At 36.9% G+C, this 19,616-nt stretch overlaps 1 protein-coding gene across 1 annotated transcript in view; it reads left to right on the top strand.

Moving 5' to 3' along the window:
* The window catches only part of SATB1 (SATB homeobox 1), an 84,088-nt gene that overhangs the window by 33,097 nt on the left and 31,375 nt on the right, over positions 1-19,616 (top strand). The window contains exons 8-9 of the mRNA XM_014537599.1: positions 6,119-6,331; positions 14,493-14,648. Of these exons, the coding sequence (XP_014393085.1) occupies positions 6,119-6,331; positions 14,493-14,648 (369 nt within the window). The remainder of the gene's footprint in view (positions 1-6,118; positions 6,332-14,492; positions 14,649-19,616) is intronic.

Raw genomic sequence — 19,616 nt, 5'->3', positions numbered from 1 at the left:
AGAACATTGACGTAGACACAAATGACATGCAGATTTACAGATAAGCATTTTAAAAACGGAGCAAATTGTTATTTCTTAAAGCACCGAGGAAAGAGCATTTTACGTGGGGAAGAATGACAAGAGAGTCCAGCTGAGGGAGATGAGGGTGAAGTCACCGCCTCTTGGTATAGTTCAGTGGTTCTCAACCTTGGCTGCACATTAGAATCACCTGGGAATCTTTTTAAAATCCTGATTTCTGGGCCTCATCCTCCGGAAATTCTGTTTCTTTGTTACTAATGCTGTGGCCTCATCCCATAACAAAGAAACAGAATTTCCGGAGGATGAGGCCCAGAAGTCAGGATTTTTAAAAGATTCCCAGGTGATTCTAATGTGCAGCCAAGGTTGAGAACCACTGGTATAGTTTTTCTTCTCTTGGGTTATGATGCCCCTGCTACATTTGTTCTGCCTTTGGTTCTAACATCAACAATGTCCACAAATATCTGTAGAATTCGTTACTGTAAGGAAGGTAGAATTCTCTTTTTATGCCATATTAATCTCTTTGAAAAGATAAACAGTGACTTTATTTTTCTGAGAGTGAGAGAATGAAAACCTGGTACAGCCAGTGTCTCTTTATTAATAATAGCCAATTTAGAAGAAGTCATTACCAAAATACTATTTGGAGCTCAGGTTGGCAGAGAGGTTTGGTTTTATACCTTTGCATCGGTAATTGGTACTCCTCTGTCAAAGTGGATGTTGGGCCCTATTTGAAGCTGTCTGATGTAACTGAGAGTAATTTTCTATGTACAGTGAAGTGTTCACTTTTTGGGAACTAGCTTTTGAACACGCAAGCAAGCATGCATGTATTTTTGGTGTCATACTTAAAAACCATCACACACATGCATGCCACGCACACACACAGCTGCATTTATTTTAATGATTATACATTCATATGAATGCATGTAGTGTGTTTATTTCAAAGTGTATGCGTTTCAATAAAAGCAGGTGCAGAGTGAGGGTGTATGGTGTGAGTGTGGAGTACGAAAATACGCATGCTAATGCATATGTATAGGCGGAGGAGCTCTGCAGAGTTAAATCACACATCACACATTGTGTGCACTTACTGCAGTGTGCACTTATTCCAACCCCAAGTTTAAAAAATTAATGTAAAATATGTACGTACAAATGCAGTTATATGACATGATCAGATAAAGACATTGGTACCCTGTACACAGTGTGTTAAAACATTAGTATAATAGATAATGCTGTTAAGACTCGAGAAAATTTTAGTCATTGACAGCTCTGTATAACTTTAAAATCCTGAATTTCATGTTTTAGCTCTTAATTGGAGAATTTTCTCATCATCTTAATTGGGTCTCCTAAATGAAATCATACCCCTCTCTCTCTCAAGACTTTCCCACATGACTATTTTTTTAAGTCTACCTTTTCTGAAAATTTATGGAGAATTTATATAATTACTTGTTTTAAGTACTTTTTCCCCTTTTGAATTAATGGGCATATGTTCTTTAATTGCTACGGAAGACACCAGCTTTTAGCATATGTCATTCATTCAGTTATTCTTACTTGATGTCTTTTTAATGGAAACCTATGGCTAAAAATAATTGCCAGAGCTTCTAGATTTATAATTTCCAGTTCACTTCTCTGTGTTATTGCCCTTTAAAGGTGGCAATAGAAGAAAATATATCCTTTAGTGCCTTTTTAGAAATAAAACCCAGAGTTTAACTCTGATCCCACCCTGTGGCTTTTTTTTCCTTTTTTCTCCCCCCTCCTCTTATCTTTGGCACACTTTATTTTCCAGTAAAATAAAGAATGAAGATGGATTATTCAAAACTGATAACAGTAATGGACCATCATGTAATGTTTTATTGAATTTGAGTTCTGTAAATTATGTGGTGGAGAGAAATTTGCCTGCTTTTAAGTATAAGAGAGATTGCTGCTGTGTTTCTATAATTCTTCACAGTGTAATTTAAGAAAAGTCCACTATCCATATCACTATTGAATAAAAGGTAAGAAGGTGCTATTACCCTAGCGTGACAGCTCTCCTGTAGCCTCCCCAAATGACAGAGATAAATGTGTCTGCTTATAACTTACTTGGCGTAAGTCCAGAGTAGGAGGTGGAGTTTGAAAATGGTCTTTCACCTGGACATGTGTTTAAAAATTCACCAAACCACAGAGGCAGGTAGGTAGCCTTGAAGAATATTCTACATATTTTCTTTTTAGTAAGGAGGTTTTATCAAATCATATTTTCCTTCTGAGGCTTTGAAGTTCCATGAAACTGATAAAATCTATTTGAATCAGTGATTATGTTCAAAGAGGAGACAAACGAGAGGCCAGACCGGCTTTTTGTTCAGATTGGCAGTCTCTTTCGCTTATCTGCTGTTTTAAAGAATTCATAATTAGCATTTGGAAGTACTGATAATATTTATTGAAGGTTTTTTCTTTTACAATTACTAATGAATTTTACTTGTAATAACTTGTAAACTCTTTTTGGAATGTAAAAAAGGCTTAGAAATTCATCAGTAAGTTTGCTCTTTAATTGAAAAAAAATTAAAATTCTCATTTAACCACCATGTAATGACAATGCAGAACCATTTTATGTTTTCATATATAGAGAACATATGAGTTATTTGAAGATGTGGAAGTCCCAATGAAAAGCAGCTTGTCATTTCCAATAAAATTAATATTCATGAGGTGCTGGTAACTTACGGCATAACATACAAATTCTCAAGTTCTTTTCAGAAACAAGGATGGCTAATGATTTTGTTTAGTTTTCTTCAACAAATTTATTGAGCACCTATGGTGCACAGTATTGAAGAGATATTTTCGTCCTGCTGTTTCAGCATATTCGCTGAGATAGCGAATAAGGTACAGGACATTATTTTTTAGCATGAAGAAGAATTTTTGGTAACAGATCCCTCTTACTGTCCCCCATGAGGAATTACCACAAGTGACATTGACCTAACTTGGCAAGTCTGCACTGTATTTTCGACTATGGGCAAATGGAAACAGGCCACATACATCTTGAATCCATAAATGCAACTAACTATTCAAGTAACAACAACCTGAACAGGACCAAACATTCATTCCCATATCCGGATTCTTATAGCAGTCATTTTGCATCCAGAATTATTCTCAAGTGGCATGATTATTTATTTATTTATTTTTGGTAATTAACACATTCTAATCAAAACATTTCCTAACAATATTTTCAAGCATTTCCACCAGGGGGCACTCCCCTCATTGAAAGCTTGGGCCAAAAAAAAAAGGAAAGAAAAAAAAAAAGAAAAGAAAGAAAGAAAGAAAAGAGAAAGAAAACCCCAAAGGTTTCTAAAACACCCGAGATGTCTACACTGGCTGCTTTAGAGCACTGTGTGTTCCAGGGTTTGAAATAATCGCTTTAGACCTTCAACATATTACAAGCAGAAAAACTACACTTGCTCTAGCCAAATAATTAAATGGAAATAAAATGTTTTGCCCCTGAAACACTTTACTTGCTCAAATGGGAAGTCATGCCAGCATCAAAATATGGGTAGAGAAATGTCTAAATCCTCTCCCAAGTGACCTGCTGCCTTCTACGTAAGCCATACAGGAATGCCTTGGTGTTATGTTAGCAAGACTTGATAGAGAGCATTATTAGGTATTTTTTCAGGTGTTTGCTTTTCTCACCATAGTTCTCTGCTGTCAGGGGAAACATTTTTTTAATAGAGATGATATTTTATTTGAGATTTATAAATGTCTAATTTCAAATTCCCCAGTCCTCAATATTTATAGGATCCCTTTTAACCTAATCTATTTTTTTTTAAATTACTGAACATTTAGTGTAGGTAAACATCTTACAAAGTGCCACAGTAAACTTTTGATTGAAGGCTCACCTTGAGTAAATTAATAATTACCATTAGAATTTACCCGTGGGTAGCATATCTTGTTTCTAAGTTTCAGTCACCCATTTGCAACGTTGTTCCTTTTGTGGTCTGAATACACATAATTTATCCACTTAGTAAATATATATCAAACACTTATAGAGTAGGCATTGTGCTGGGATAACAAAAATGAATATTAGAATATTCAAGGAATTACAACATTTTATTTATTATGCTGTATTTTTCTATCTCTCTCTTTCTGTATAGTTGATGTATATTACTTTGCCAAGCACATCTTGTAAAACATAACATTTGGTAGGGAAGAGTGGAGAACCTGGATTATTTTTTTTACACCTATTTTCAAACCTTCTTAAGGCCTGTATTTTTCGGTTTTAATGTGACACATCAACACAGTCAATCTAATTAGTTGGCCTTGTGCAAATTAAATAGCTGGATGATTGACTGCCTGTTTGACTGAATTTTAGTTAAACTGACTGGATGTTTTACTCTTGTGTAAACTCGGTTGCAGCATTACTTGTCAGTATTAGCAATGAAAGGACGCATTCCCTTCATTCTTCCCTTACGTGTCTCATGGTGAAACTTAAAGTTTGGGTCCAGGTTTCTGACTTCTGTTGCAAAGACCAAGGGAGAGATTAAAATTTACTCTTTAGCCCCCTGAGCCTATTGGAGGTTCTTTTTTCACAGCAGCCCATAAATCATTTTAATAGTGGACAGTGCTTTTATACTGTCTGCATCTATTTGAGAATTTTGGGCATTATCCCCGAAGAACCAAAAACTGGGTTTGCACTTCTAGGAAACCATGAAAAAACGCAAATGTTATAATCTTGGGGCTTAATTATTTTGACATGACACTTTATCTCCCCTTTCCCAAATGTATCCTTTCACCCTTTCCGCAGAGTTGCTGGAAAGTGAAATTTGCAAACTATACTGAGATCTGGACATTTTATTCTGAGCTGTATTGTGTTAAACTGATATTCTGGCTAAATGTAGAAACGAGGCATTATTTCATGCAGGAGATTGAAGTGGTAAGAGCTGCTCAGCCCCTATCAAATGGACAGAAAAATTTTCTAATCCTTCAATTTCATATAATCCCTTAAACAAAATTGGGGAAAACCACCCATTTTTGAAAGCATTCTTCCAAAAATTAATAAAATGGGGGGGGCTCTATTACTTGGGGAAAGAGACACTTTAAAGGACTTTACTAATGGTTTGTAAATTCCTTCTATTAGAAAGACATATATTTTTATTCCTCAAGAAATTTAATAGTTACAGAATTGGATAATACTCTTTTCCGTGGCATGCTATAATGGATTTTTGAAATGTGGAGAGGGGTGTATGTATTTCAAATTTAATCTATGGTTTCTGAAGTTCAGAATTTCAACCTGTTACCAAGAGATATAGCATAGCAAGATAGTATTTAGAGTCATTGGGGCTGTCAAATGTAGTTTCCTTAAATGATAAATACAAAGAATCATTTGTCATTGACTCTAATAATTTTCAAATAAAGGACTAACTTAAAATATTGTCTGTGAAAACATAGCCTTAATCTTAGACGATGCTTTTGTAAATTTTTTATTATTATTATTTAATCCTCACCAGAAGACATGCTTAGAGAGAGGAAGGGAGAGAGAGAAAGAGAAAAACATCGATGTGATAGATAAACATAGATCATTTGCCTTCTGTAGGTGCCCCGACTGGGGATTAAACCCACAACCCAGGTACGTGCCCTGAAGATGCTCAACCAATTGAGCCACTGTGGCTGGGCCATAACATTCTTTTTTCTAATAAGTTGTAGTTCATTTTCTATGAAAGTTCAATTTCTCCTGAAATAGCTTTGTATCTTTACATATTAGGCTGTTGGCATTCCACTGTCTTTGTCTAGGCAGCTTGAGAACTCTACCGTTCAATGCCGTTGTATTATGAGCATTTCATTTATTCTTAATTTCCCTGGATCGTCTCTCTCTGAAAGATTTCATGGCAAGTTAAGCTACTCAAAGGAAGGAGACCAATTAGGCAGTTTCGGTTTATGGTATATGTAAAGCAGATGCTTAATAAAATTAAGAATACAATTGAGGCTCTCTTCTCTACCACATCAGTTGTAACTAATATATTCCTACGTAGAATTAATGCTTCTGACTGTTCCTTTTCTAAACAGAGTGGAAAAGAAAAGGGAAGGATCGCCACTGGCTGGGCAGAGCCGGGAGCAGGCTCACTCACTCTGTGCCTTTCATTCCCTGCAGGGCTTGCTTTCAGAAATTCTCCGAAAGGAAGAGGACCCCAAGACTGCATCCCAGTCTTTGCTGGTAAATCTTCGGGCTATGCAGAATTTCTTGCAGTTACCAGAAGCTGAAAGAGATCGAATTTACCAGGATGAAAGGGAAAGGAGCTTGAATGCAGCCTCGGCCATGGGTCCTGCCCCCCTGATAAGCACACCGCCCAGCCGCCCTCCCCAGGTGAAGTCTACTTTTTCTCCTTAAGCCTTTTCCTTTGGCTTTTGTTTTTTTAAATGCCTGATGAAGAATCTCAACAAGGAATTAGAAGGATAGGTAGACAGATTTAAACACACACACACACACACACACACACAAATGTATGGAGTGGCTTGGGGGAAATTTTGTCCCCAAGCACTAATAATGGTATAAAAACAATAAGCTACTAATTAGGGGAAAGAAACTTGCTTTGTATTGCTGCTGCTTTGGGGTTCTTTGGGGGATGAAAAGTAGTCTGTAAATGGGATATTTATCTCTATGACTATTATGTAAAGAAGTATTTTAAACTTAATGGGGGAGGGTAATACAGTCCGTTTTATTCCCTGCAAGTTTTAGAACTGCCATTTGAATAGTAAATAAATATAAATAAATAAATAATTCTATTTGTATTTGTGCTTTTCCAATACGAACTGCAGCTGGTGCCAATTACACATCATCTCGTTTGTAATCTTTCATAATTAAGTTTAATACAATCCTGGAAGGCAGCTTGAAATGGAGCTGATAAGGAATTCCATCCATATTCCCAGAAATGGGCACATTTTCTGTTTTCCAAAATTTTACACTTTTTTAGGAAAGACCAAAGTCACCTTCCAGGTAACTTTGTGTATGTGCATCTATATTGTTTGTTTGTTTTTTAATCGAGTTTAAACGGTAGCCTCATAACTATTAGCATTCAAGTTAATTTTCAATACCAACTATTAGATACAAGTTTAATAGTGGATTAGACTTGTAATCCACAAGCAAATATATTTCTTTCACATATAATTTATGGCATGTACAGTTCTTAAAAATAAGATCAATAAAACTGGATAAAATTGAATATAGAATAGAAATTTAAAGTATTTATATAACCTCATGTTATAATGAAATTATATCTTGATGTTCATTTCTTTTCATTAATAGTAAGAAATAATAATACATTTCCAAGTGTAGAATTATAGAAAAAGCTCATTTAACACTAAATATGAAACTGCTACAGATACTCCATAAATAGGGAATAGCTATTATATTTAGCAACCTGTTGAGGATCTTAAACTGTATGTTGTAATGTTTGAAATGATTATTTTTTAGAAATGTCGCAAAGGTCCATTTTCTCCGCTTCATTTAATGAAAATTAATTAGGTCTTGATGTCTATAGGAGCAGACTGTAAGGGAGTCATTACTGTCATTGTGAACAAGAAAGCCATGCTTCTCTAGCAGAATAGAAAGGATAATAGAGCTCACCTGCATACACACACACACACAGCTATTGAATTTGGTCTGTAAAGACTTCTGTAAAATATTTCTTAAGAAATAATATACCTCTGGATTTTTCTTAAGAAAAAGAATGAGGAACTCTTTATGTAGATACATAACTTTTAGTATAAGAGTGACTAAACAAAAAATACTATACTTAGACCCGATCTAATACTTAGTGTGTGGTGTTTAGAGTTAATACACACATGATTATTAGTTAACTTTGTTCCTGTGATCATCACAGAAAGGCCCCCTGCTCAGAGAGCTGTCTTACTTATCACTGAATCTGCAAGACCAACAAAAGAATGACTTACTTGAGACGAGTATGAACTTTAAAAATGTATCCAAATATTTAACTTAGTGATTCTTAATACAGCTTTTGTTTTTAATATTTCTGGGGTTTTAATGCTTATGTTTTTCAAATGGGATTCTGCTGTCCTTAGTCATCAAGTTTTTTTCTTTAGGCAAAGTTACATTAATTGTTAAGGGTTCTTTCCATATACTATTAAGATACTCTTCAGTAGCTTTCTGATATATATGTCTAAAGACTGTATCTGCTGATAAGTTGGGATAGGAAATATAATTTACTTGGCTTGAATTATTGATTAACTGATTGAGCCACCCTTAGCTGCATTTGTTCTCAAGAAGGATTGAGACCAAGCCCTTATCCAGGTTGTTCAGACAATGTTGAACATATAAAGTATGTAGATACTGTGGATTCTTAGTGAAACTCTTTCAGAGGAGAAAAAACATTGTTTCTATTAATCAAATTCTGAAATGATTATCTGATATATATGTATGATTTTATTTCACTGCTATAATATAAATCTTTATGGTATCTTACGTATTTGCCCCACTGAGAATCCCTTTGCATTATTTAATCCTATATAATAAAGAGCTAATATGCTAATTAGACTGAACAGCAGGATGACTGTCCGAACGACTTCCGGACAAAGCCAGGGCTGCGAGGGCTGAGGCCCTTGCACGAATTTCGTGCATCCGGCCTCTAGTATTATTATAATAGAGCTCACAATCATTTTGTTCACCTTTTATTCTGTAATAATGATTCAATGAATTAAATTTTAAGAAATTTTTAATGGATTAAAAGCATTACCAATGTCAAACAAGTACTTTAGATCTGGAAAAATGTGTTCTAGAACAGTTGAATTAGTACTTTGTTGCAGCAGTTGAAACCTAGTGCCTACACTGGAACCAGACAGCAAAATTTTGTCTTTTTTATATTTTGCCAAGGAGGAGTCTATGTGAAATCACTGTGCATTTCATTTCCCCAAAAATGAGGAGATTTGAAATGTACAGAGAGACAAGTTGTGGGTTTGGGTTAAAACGCAACTCTGATTTCTTTCCAAAGAACTGCATGCTGTAGACACAGGTCCCCTTGTGACTCACAGAAGACCCCGCCCACTTTCAGGCCTGAGAAATTGGGTTCTTTTCCAGGTCCCTCAGTAGACTTTAGGTCATACTGAAGATGATTTGGATGTTTCTGGTTCAAACCAGATCGAGGACCTAAACTATTGAGGAACTCAACAGATTCTAAATCATCTTCAAGAAGGGACTTCATTGGTTTGAGTCAAACTCTAGGTTTTATTCTTAAGAATACCGTCCCTGGATAAACCCAGACTAGCCTCAGGAATCACCGAGGCTCTTGGCTGGCCCTGCCTAGGTGAGGTGCATCTTGTGCACACCTGTCCCTTGTGCTGCAGTAGGGGCAGCCATGCTGTGAGCTGCTTGTCACTGGGGTAGTAGGCTCTGGCCCAGACCTGTTTAATGATAGTATATTTTCACAGCGTTACCTGCTAATTCAAGAAACAGGATTACCTTGCACTTGATAATGGTTCACAGTTTTCTCAGCACCTTGATGTATATTAATTCACTGAATCTTCAGGCCAACTTTTCCGTGGGAGAAAAATGACAAAACCAAGTCTGAGGTTTAGTCATAGTTTTCCAATCCTCTGTGAATTCTGTTGCTCCTCCCCCTACCTCAAGCTCCACCTGCTCAAAAATATAAATGAACATGATAGAAAAGGGAAAGAGAAACTTGGGGACTTTTTCTGTTTGTCATGGATAGGAAGTTTTATTGTTAGATTAGGAAGATGTACAAGAATGTGATCTGAATAGATGATCCCTGGGTATTTCTGAGATTGTGGAGGTCATTGCCCCCCCCCTTAATGTTTTGTTGTTGTTGTTGATAGTATTACAGATGTCTCCCATTTTATCTTTTCTCTCCCCATCTGCCCAGTCCCTATTTCTCCCCCCTGACCCCCCAGTTCTTCCATCACCCTATTGTCTGTGTCCATGGGCTGTGCATATACATATATAAGTTCTTTGGTTTCTCTCTCCTGGTACCCCCACCCCCACAAAGGATATTGCCCCCTTAATTTTGGTTGTATGAAAATATCTGAAAGAACCAAACTCCTCCAAAACTGCCTGGTCTTAAAGGCTTCTTTTTCTGAATCTACTTGGCAGATTGAGTTTAAACCAGATGAGTTTATTAGAGGGATTTTATTAATAATAATTAAAGATTATTTTGTGGGAATTGTTCCACAGAACAGGTCAGTTTTAAGTTGATTTCTCTTTAGGTGTGTGCTTACTCTAGTTTTATTTGTATGTTTTAATATGTGTGACTTTTGGAGGTAAATTAGCAATTCCTGTTTTCATAGTCTATACTTACCAAATTATAACTTTTTATATTAGTTATATAATTTTCTCCCTTTTTTCCCATAGCTCCTTAGTAATTCTTTAGTTTCTTCTAAAGGACGATGTGATATTTTATGCTTTAGAAAATGTATGAAGTTCATAAAGGAATTTATCATTAATTTAACCTTGTTAGCTGCACCCTCTGTCTCTTTCTAACAACTTCTTCTATAATATAATGAAACAGAGGTCCAGTTATGGGCAGGAGCTTAATACATGATTAAAATTTTATTTGTTATAAATTCCTTGACCAGCATTATTTTCAGATCTTATTTATGTGCTTGTAAAATGTTTCCCATTAACGGTCATCTTTGAAAAGTTAGAGGACTTGGAAAATAATATTGTTTCTATAACCATAACCCTCCAGATGGTGTTAATATGGACTATATTTCATCACCAATAAGAATGCCTTAAATAGTACATTTCTTACATAATGTTACCAAAAAAATTATGGTTTATATGCCTTGAAAAATAAATTCAGATTGGATTTGTAAAATTAATGATAAAGTCATTTACTACTAAAAATTAGATATTAATGAATTTGATTTAGCAAAGGGCCACCAAAAAACAGGTCTAGCATGCCTTCAAAAATAAGAATTTTTCCAAATAAAGAAGTTGCATGGTTTCTAAGATAAGCATTGGCATCAGACAGACTGCAGTTTAGCTCTCAGCCTTGCCTGTGGACAAATGACTTAAATGTCTTTGTTTCAAGAGCATTTCCTCAAATTTTAAATGGGGCAGTAATAGTAACTACTCAGGGTATTGTGCAGGTTAGAGTTAGTGTGTGTTAACACTCTACACAGCACTTAAGCAACTAGTAAATGTTAGTGTTTATTTTCATAATTATTAGTAAAACGACATCAAACACACATGTGCTATGAGCTTGTGCTCCTGCCTCAAGGAATAGTGCATATTCACCCATGAAGACCACAGTGGAGTTCATTTAGTGCACTGTGCATGTAATCTGTAGTACATATGTAGTGTGTATAATTCTTTTGTAGTATGGCTTGATGCATTCAGCAATACATGAAGAAACAAAAATAGGATTTAATGGCATGATTTTAGTGAAATAAAAGATCTAAATCATCTTAGGGCTGTGCCCTATCCCCACATGGGTAGGTACATGGTAGAAGCTTCAATTCTTAACTACTTCTCGGCGCCGCCGTAATGATGGAGTAGTACACCCTACCTTGATAAAAGCTATTCGGAAAGCAACTGCATTTATTTTACCTCCTGTGCTATTTGCAGAGAAGAGCTGAAGAGTAGTTTGTTTTGCCTGGAATGAACTACTTTATGAATTTTAATGTGTGATATAATATTAAAAGCTAAACCAGGATTAAAGAAGATTTTTTTTGTACTAAGCTAAAATAGTACTTAGTAGAGTGAGGTATAAAAGATTTTTGTTTCCATTTTTACCTGGGGAAAAATTCAGCCCTCATATTTTTGAAAAGCCGTCCAAGTCATTTCGCCTAAAGCAATAGCCTGTGTTTAGGAAAAAATGTGATTCCAGAATTGTAATAGCTTATTTATGATAAGATGCAGATCTAAGCCAACAAGATGATAAAGAACTTTCCTAAATCTTTTTAAAATGAGTAATGTGATTTCTTTATATTTTTAAAAGTTGTTGCTCTCACTTTTTTTAAAAATTTTTAAATGTTTCATGTGCACTTATTTCCCACTTTTATTTTGTGTTGGCTACCAGGAAACGATGATGTGATTCCCCTCCCCCCCCTCCATGATTTAAAAATCTTGCTTTTTTGATTCAAATTGTAATTGCTTTAAAAAATATTAAACCAAAGAAATTTTTAGAGACAAAATCACAGTGTTGAGACAAATGATGATAGGCTACCTGCCGGATAAATTCTTAAACAGCATTTTTACAAAAGAATGCAAATTATTTTTAAAAACATGAAACACGGAGTTTCCAAAGACTGCTCTCTCTCAGCTATTGCTAAGAAGATTGCTACCAGGGAACTACTTCTTCCAATGCACTGGACTTCGTGCCCCCATTTCTATAACATTCAATTTTCAAAGCGATTGAAATGGCTTTTCTTTTCTCTTTCATTTAAGCAGTGAGAAAAATAGGTATTAAAAGGGACCCCATAGGGTGATCAACTCTATTCTTTTGCCTCAAAGCAAGACCACCCCAGAGCAAAGTTGTGAATCTCACCAAAGCAACTTTGTAGGCAATTTATGGTAATGCGTTAACTCTTCTGGCTCCTAAAGTGGTGTTTAGCAGATTATTGCTTCAAAGCCCGGTGTATGTGCTTGGTGGCCTCCAGTCCTTCATATACCTCTGTGAGTGCCCTTGCTTACTGGAGTCACAGAGCCGCAAGGGGGACTCTGGAAATCTGGCTTCCAGCCCTGTCTCCAGTTTACAGTGCAGGAGAGGCCAATGAGGCCCAGCCCGTTGGACACCTGTCCTGCCTGCCTCACCTTCTGTATCCTCACTTCGGGCCTGTGGTCCAACCAGTTCACAGCATGGTCCTTTCAGTGCTTAGGTAGTGTCAGAGTGGAAGAGTCTAGCTGTCTCTCTATGACAAGCCAGAGTGAGTTATTTTGCTAACTGGCTAGAAGTTCAAAGGATTCAGAAGGCACCTTTAAAAGGGGCTCATATTGCCCTGGCTTGTTTTGCCTGTGGACTGAAGGGTCCCGGGTTCGATTCTGGTCAAGGGCACGTGCTCCGGTTGCAGGCTCGAGCCCCAGTAGGGGGTGTGCAGAAGGCAGCTGGTCAATGATTCTCTCTCATCATTGATGTTTCTATCTCTGTCTCCCTCTCCCTTTATGAAATCAATAAAAAATATTTTTTAAAAAATAAAAGGGGCTCATATTTACTCACTAAGAGCAGAGAATTGAATAGCCTAGGATAACCTTTGTCCAACTTTTGATGCCAAATATTTTGGGACAGTGTGAAATAAACCTGGAAGACTTGCAGCCAAAAAATTCCTTCGTTTATTCTAAAATGCATTTCATTTCCTAGTGTTTATAGTATATGTGAGAAATGATCCAAGATGCTAAATTTCTAGAGAACAAAAACCTGGGTTCTGTAAAGGACCCAAAGAAATCAGGCCCTTAATGAATCACGTTGCCGGGAAAAACGTGGTCCTGCATCGTTGGTAACTTTCATTTACATTTTTATCAGTCCCCCAGTTTTATTTTGTGTTTTTTTTAAAAAAGCAGCTACATGGTTCAGATGTAAATTTTCCAGACTGGTCAACATAACTGCGTAATAAAAAATTAAATTTGCACTTTTAAAGATTAATAATAGTATTAATAAATTTTGAGGGTGTGATTTAATTTTCCCCCTAAAATTCTGTGGCATTTTTCTGCTGGCACCTGTTTATCATTATTTCCAACAGCACTCGTGCTAATCTTTCATTCAGGATTATACATTTTGGATATATTTTTTAAGCCACTGATTATATATTTTGTGTAACTCGCAGCAATGTTCTGTTAAATATTGTGGAACATTTTCTTATAGTCTGGTTCCACAAGTCAAAAAGAAATAGTTATATACAGGGGTGCCAGGAAAAGATGAAATAATTACACAGAACAGCTTGGACATGCACGTGTAAAACGCAACCAGCCTTTATGATAATGAAGCAAGGCACTCTACCTGTTTCATGGATGGATAGAAGATTTAAATATGCAGCTCTGCAAATGGCTTTGTTATGGAAGATTTTTTAAATGAAACATGAGGAAAGGGTATTAAAAAAAGAGCCTAAAATTAAAAAGGCCATAGTATATAATCGCTATTTGTGATGCAATTGTCTATTAGGCACAGGCACCCAGTGACGATACAGCACTGTGCCTTATGACTTTAATTGTGAATTTCCTTTGTTAGAAGTGCAATGGGAGGTAATTGGGAAACAATTAGCTTAGGGTTTTCAAGTCTTTGAAACTATTTAGCTTTCCAGAAAACTTACTTTATGGCATTGTAATTCCTTGTTGTCGGCTGGCAGTGGCTGTCATATTACAGATGCAATCACCTGTGACAGTGTGGCTTCCTTAGCTGAAGCAATCTGATCTCAGGGTAATAACTGAAGTTGAATGACTGCAGTGTTGATCATCTTGATCATCAAAGGAGCAGCAGTGTCTAGTTTGGATGCTGAGCCTGGGAAGCTTCAAGACAATTTGACCAATGAAAAATGACAGTCATGTTCAAAATGTTTTGTAGGTGAAAACAGCTACTATTGCCACTGAGAGGAATGGGAAGCCAGAGAACAATACCATGAACATTAATGCTTCCATTTATGATGAGATTCAGCAGGAAATGAAGCGCGCTAAAGTGTCCCAAGCACTGTTTGCGAAGGTCGCAGCAACCAAGAGCCAGGTAGGAGCCTCGATTAGGCACGGAGAATGTTTATCTATTTTCAGGATGTCTATTTTCAGGATGAATTCGCATCACTGAGAGGTCACAGTCTCCGGGATTATGTACAGAACTCTCTGGTGAGACAAAATGTTCAGATTCTGATACTAGACACTTGGGTCTTATTTCCTCCAATAGCCATTCCCCAGACCTAGGACTTCTTAGTAAATCCCTGAGTCAGTTTATAATTGTTTTCAGAAGAGTAAGACTGTAACGTATAGGAAGTTTTTCAGTCCGGTCCATTGTAGTGGAACAAATAACTTGAATTACTGTTGTTTCATTATTACTTAGATGACCTTGATTTCTATCCTAAAATACTAGAAACATTATAGTTTCTTCTGTTCCAACTCTGGCACCTACAAATCTTAAGTGCACTTATTAGAACAAATTGACACACACATACGTATGTCTTTGCATATGAATGATTTTAATTTTTCTATAGATAATAACACACAAATTGAATTACAATGAGAAAAATTGTCCATATCTGGTCAATTATAAAGAGAATTGAATTGGAGAAGTTACAAATTTCTACAAAACAAGACAAAAACATAACAAAATAATGCAGTTCTTCATCAGCGTAATTGTCGTATATTGATAATTTACGTTCATCAAAAGCTGAGTCATCTATATGCAGGAACTCACAATTATCTATAAACCCTTGTTCAAAGCAAGACTACTTATAAGACCCAAAGAATACTACACTGTCCCTTTGCAAAAAGCTTTGATAACACTACCAAGGGGAGAATTTAGAGGCAGTCAAGGGCTCAGGTAAGATTTCAACAACTTGAAATTTTAACCAAGTATATTTTTATTATCATTAATGAACCCTCCTTTATAATAAACTTTTGTTAACTTCTGATAAGCATATACAACCCTGAGAGTGTTTACAGTATACTACTTTGAGCTTTTCCTACAATTTCACTCTATCAGCATTAATAGTGGACCTAGATGGGAGTTTTGCTTTAGAAAAGGTTGTTCTTGTTTAAGTTATAGGCTGGATGAAATACTTAAGGGATATCTTGGAAATGTTATAGAAAAATGATTAAACTCAAGCTGTGGACTGTAAAAATTATAGCTTTATAGGCCACATGCCTGCCTACCCTTCAATCACTGTCAAAGTGATAATTTCTACAATAATATGTTTCTTTTATTGTGAGATTCTAAACATCAAGTGCTGTTTAAACATTAAACTGAATTGTTTATGTTAGTGCTGTACTCAGCGTGTCATACATCAGGCCACCGTAATCTCTCATGGAATGTAAAAATCTGTCATGAATCATGGCTTGTATATCGGAAATTACTGTAATTTTGATTGGAAATTACAGGGCTCTTGAAATGTTTCTAATTATGATAGAATGTTAGAGCCGCTTCAAACCTGTGTGCTTCTTCAGATGTCTTCATTTACATGCCAAGACTATGCATTAAGGGGAAATGTCCTGTTCTCACTTTACCCCTCACCCACCTCCCCTGCTTATTCTTGTTTGGTCTACTTAGTCTAATTATGGTGAGGATCTCATATTTAAATGTATATAATCTTGCTTTTCTTTCTCATACTACATCTTTTCTGACCTAGCCAATTAAATTAATTATCAAGGATAACAGACTATATTCCTACAAGGCCAAATACTTTCCCCAAATCTCCAAAATAGACAAACAGACAAACTAGACATGTATTACTGTCAGGCTTAAAACAAACAAAAATACATTTTAAACTTTTTTTTTAATTGTTGATAGTATTACAGATATCTCCCACTCCCCTCACCCCCTTTTTCTCCCCTCCCTCAGGCCTTCACTACCCTATTGCCCATGACCATGGGCTATTCTTTGGTTTAAAACTTTTTGATAACTGTCACTTACTTGCTTAACATATGTCATTTAATTTCATCTGGTCCCCCCTTTCCCATTTTCCTTTCTAACTAGAGCAGGAATTTTGAACCTTTTTCATTTCATGGCACACATAAACTAATTACTAAAATTCTGTGGCACACCAAAAAACATATTTGTTGATCTGATAAAAAATATAGGTATACTTTTGATTTGATTTATAGAAAAAAATAATAGTGATTATTTTTTGCTCAAAAGTGCCATTCTTATATATAAGGATTTTTGGTACCATGAATTTACCAATCAGAAGCAACCTTATTAAGATAGAACTCTATTATATGACCTACATATTTAGGGTTCAAGACAGGGCATTCTCACTGGACAGCTATTGCAGTTTTGACTATTCTCATTGTGGGTTGTTGTTGTTGTTTTTGTTTTGTTTTGTTTTTGACAATCTAAGTGAAAAGAGGTTAGTACCCCTGACTAAATAGTCAGGTATTGCATGTTTTAAAAATGCTTGCGGCACACCGGCTGAAAACCGTTGGACTATAGCATAGCCCCTTATGGTTAGCAGCCCCTTGCTACCTTCATTCTTTTCTTTTCAATGATAAGTTCCATCCTCCCTGCCAGGGCTAAGTCACTGATTTTGGACCTCTTCAGACAGTGGCAGCAATTGGTTGACAATGGCCCGTGAGTGATGCTCTGGGGAGGTTTTAAACGTTTTTGCTCTTTGCACCCTCGTCCTGCAAAGCTCCCATGAGTCTCTTTCAGCAATGTCGCTTGGCAGCTTCTCTGAGTCTGCCAAGATGGTGTTTCCCGAACCCCGCCCGCCCTACGCTGTTAGCTAATCTCTCATTCCTGGTTGAAAGAGAATCCAGGGGCCCGTTGGTGGCTGTGGAGTCACCACATGAGTTAACCTGTTCACTTCATTCTCTCGGATGATTATTCCTAACTCCTAATTTACTGTAACTTCCTGACAGAGCATTTCTGTAGTTTTCTCTCAGTTGTATAGTTTGGTTGTCAGCACTAGCCTGTTGGTGAAAACAGGTAGATAGACTGATGGTTTCTTAAAAGGAAGACAGTCCCAAAACAGTGTGTAACCTGAGAGAGGAGATCTGACTTCACAAGGAAGGTCATCGTCTACTTAACTTCTGTTCTCCTGCCATGATTTTTGTGACGGGAACAGAAAAACTAGCAAACAAATTTTTAAAAAAATATCTTCAAATCAGACTGACCTTTTTCATGGTCAGAATTCAATTTCTATTTACACCTTGGAGATAATGTGGCAAGGATTGTCAGAATGAGGCGGAGGCCTGAACATGGGGGAGGGTGGGGTGCATGGACAAAGCAGGGACACCAGTCCCGTCCAGCTCCACCTGCTGCTGCGTCTTGCCCCAATTCTCCAGGTTGACTTAGCACCCGTCACCTTTTTTCTGCTAAACCCCATCGTGTATTCTCTATTCTCTACATTTAATTCTCAGAGTAACCCCGTGAGCTAGCGTAGTTTTCCCCAATGACTCTTTCCCTAAGACTCACCTCACTAATAAACAGGAGAGCCAACCCCCCCGTTCTCTGCATCTGTCCTACTATTTTAGTGTCTCCTCGGGGTTCCAGGCGGCATCAGTACCGAAGTTAAACCCAGCTCCAGGACAGATGAATTCGGGATATTGGACTAATGGATAGTGGAAATGGTGGGGGCTTTCCTTTCTTCGCTGACAGATTCTTACCAACATAGGGCCGGAGTGCATGCTTTTCCATGCCCGAGGGGGAAGCAGGGGGGACGGGTGAGAGAACTCAGAGGAGGCTGTGGTCCAGGCTGTGTGGTTGCTATTATAATAGTGAGAAATTAGTTAACCTTTTTGAGCCCAAGATTCTTTTAATATGGGGAGGAGGTTACCTGGTGTGATGTATGCAGAAGAGCTTTAAGATGATACAGTGCTATACCCAAATGGAAAATGCCTTCCAATGTGCTAAGCAAGAGGCTCAGCTCAGCCCCCCACACAGAGACATTTTTATTCTCTCTTCACGTATTTCAAACAGCTTTTGAGTAAAAAGATAAAGCCTTGGGTAGATACCCTGAATGACAGGCAGCACAATTATTTTGAAGTTACTGCAGTCTCAGAATGTTATGGACCCAGACACATCATAGTTGTGCTAGGCACTGACTAATGCACAAAGTATTTCCAGTCAAAGAAACCGACTCGGTGGATTCCACCATTCTCGTGTATTATCGCTCCTCTTCCATGAGTAACAGAAATTAGATTGTTTTTAACTCTAATAGAAATGTCTGAATAAAATATGCGGGTGCAACCTGGAAGGTAGGCGATTTTTGTGCTTGGATAGGAAAGCTGGCTAATGCCAACTTTAAAAAGATGATATGCTTTAAACATAATGTGAATAGCTACAAATGAATACACTTTATATTCTGGGTATTCAAATAAGCAGCAGTTTTTTCAAGTGAATCATATTGGAATTTTATCAAACATTTAGTCTGATAACATTCAAATAATTATGAGAGCAGAATTCGCTAATTTTACTGTTTAAAAAAAATAGTTGATTTGGGTAATAACCATTACGGTATCAAGGTTCAGTTACTGTTCATTGGTTATAGTGTTTTCATATGGGAGATGGAAATGGAATTTTTTCCTTAATGGTGGCAGATGTTGGAATCTAATTTTATTCCACGGCAAAGCCCCCGAGAGCTCTGAGACTTAAGGTGTATGTCCAGCAAGGGGACATTAGCAGCGCTGTAGGCCTTGCCTTGTACATCGACTTGTTACATTGATTTTCATGTTTGCAGAGGTGGAGTTGGCAGATAGAGTAACGTCGTAGGAGTGAAGGGCTTTCACTGAGCGGCACTGCATCGCCACTTGTGTTTAGAAAATGATTTCTCTCCTTTATTGAGCAGAGTATTTCTTTCAGGTAAAGCAACTAGATCAGCGGTTCTCAACCTGTGGGTCGCGACCTCTTTGGCGGTCGAAGGACCCTTTCCCAGGGGTCGCCTAAGACCATCCTGCATATCAGATATTTACATTACGATTCATAGCAGTAGCAACATTACAGTTATGAAGTAGCAACGAAAATAATTTTATGGTTGGGTCACAA

Source organism: Myotis brandtii, unplaced genomic scaffold, assembly GCF_000412655.1.
Source record: "Myotis brandtii unplaced genomic scaffold, ASM41265v1 scaffold18, whole genome shotgun sequence".
NCBI lineage: Eukaryota > Metazoa > Chordata > Mammalia > Chiroptera > Vespertilionidae > Myotis > Myotis brandtii.
Note: the sequence above shows the minus strand (reverse complement) of the source record. Positions and strands in the feature narration are given on the sequence as shown.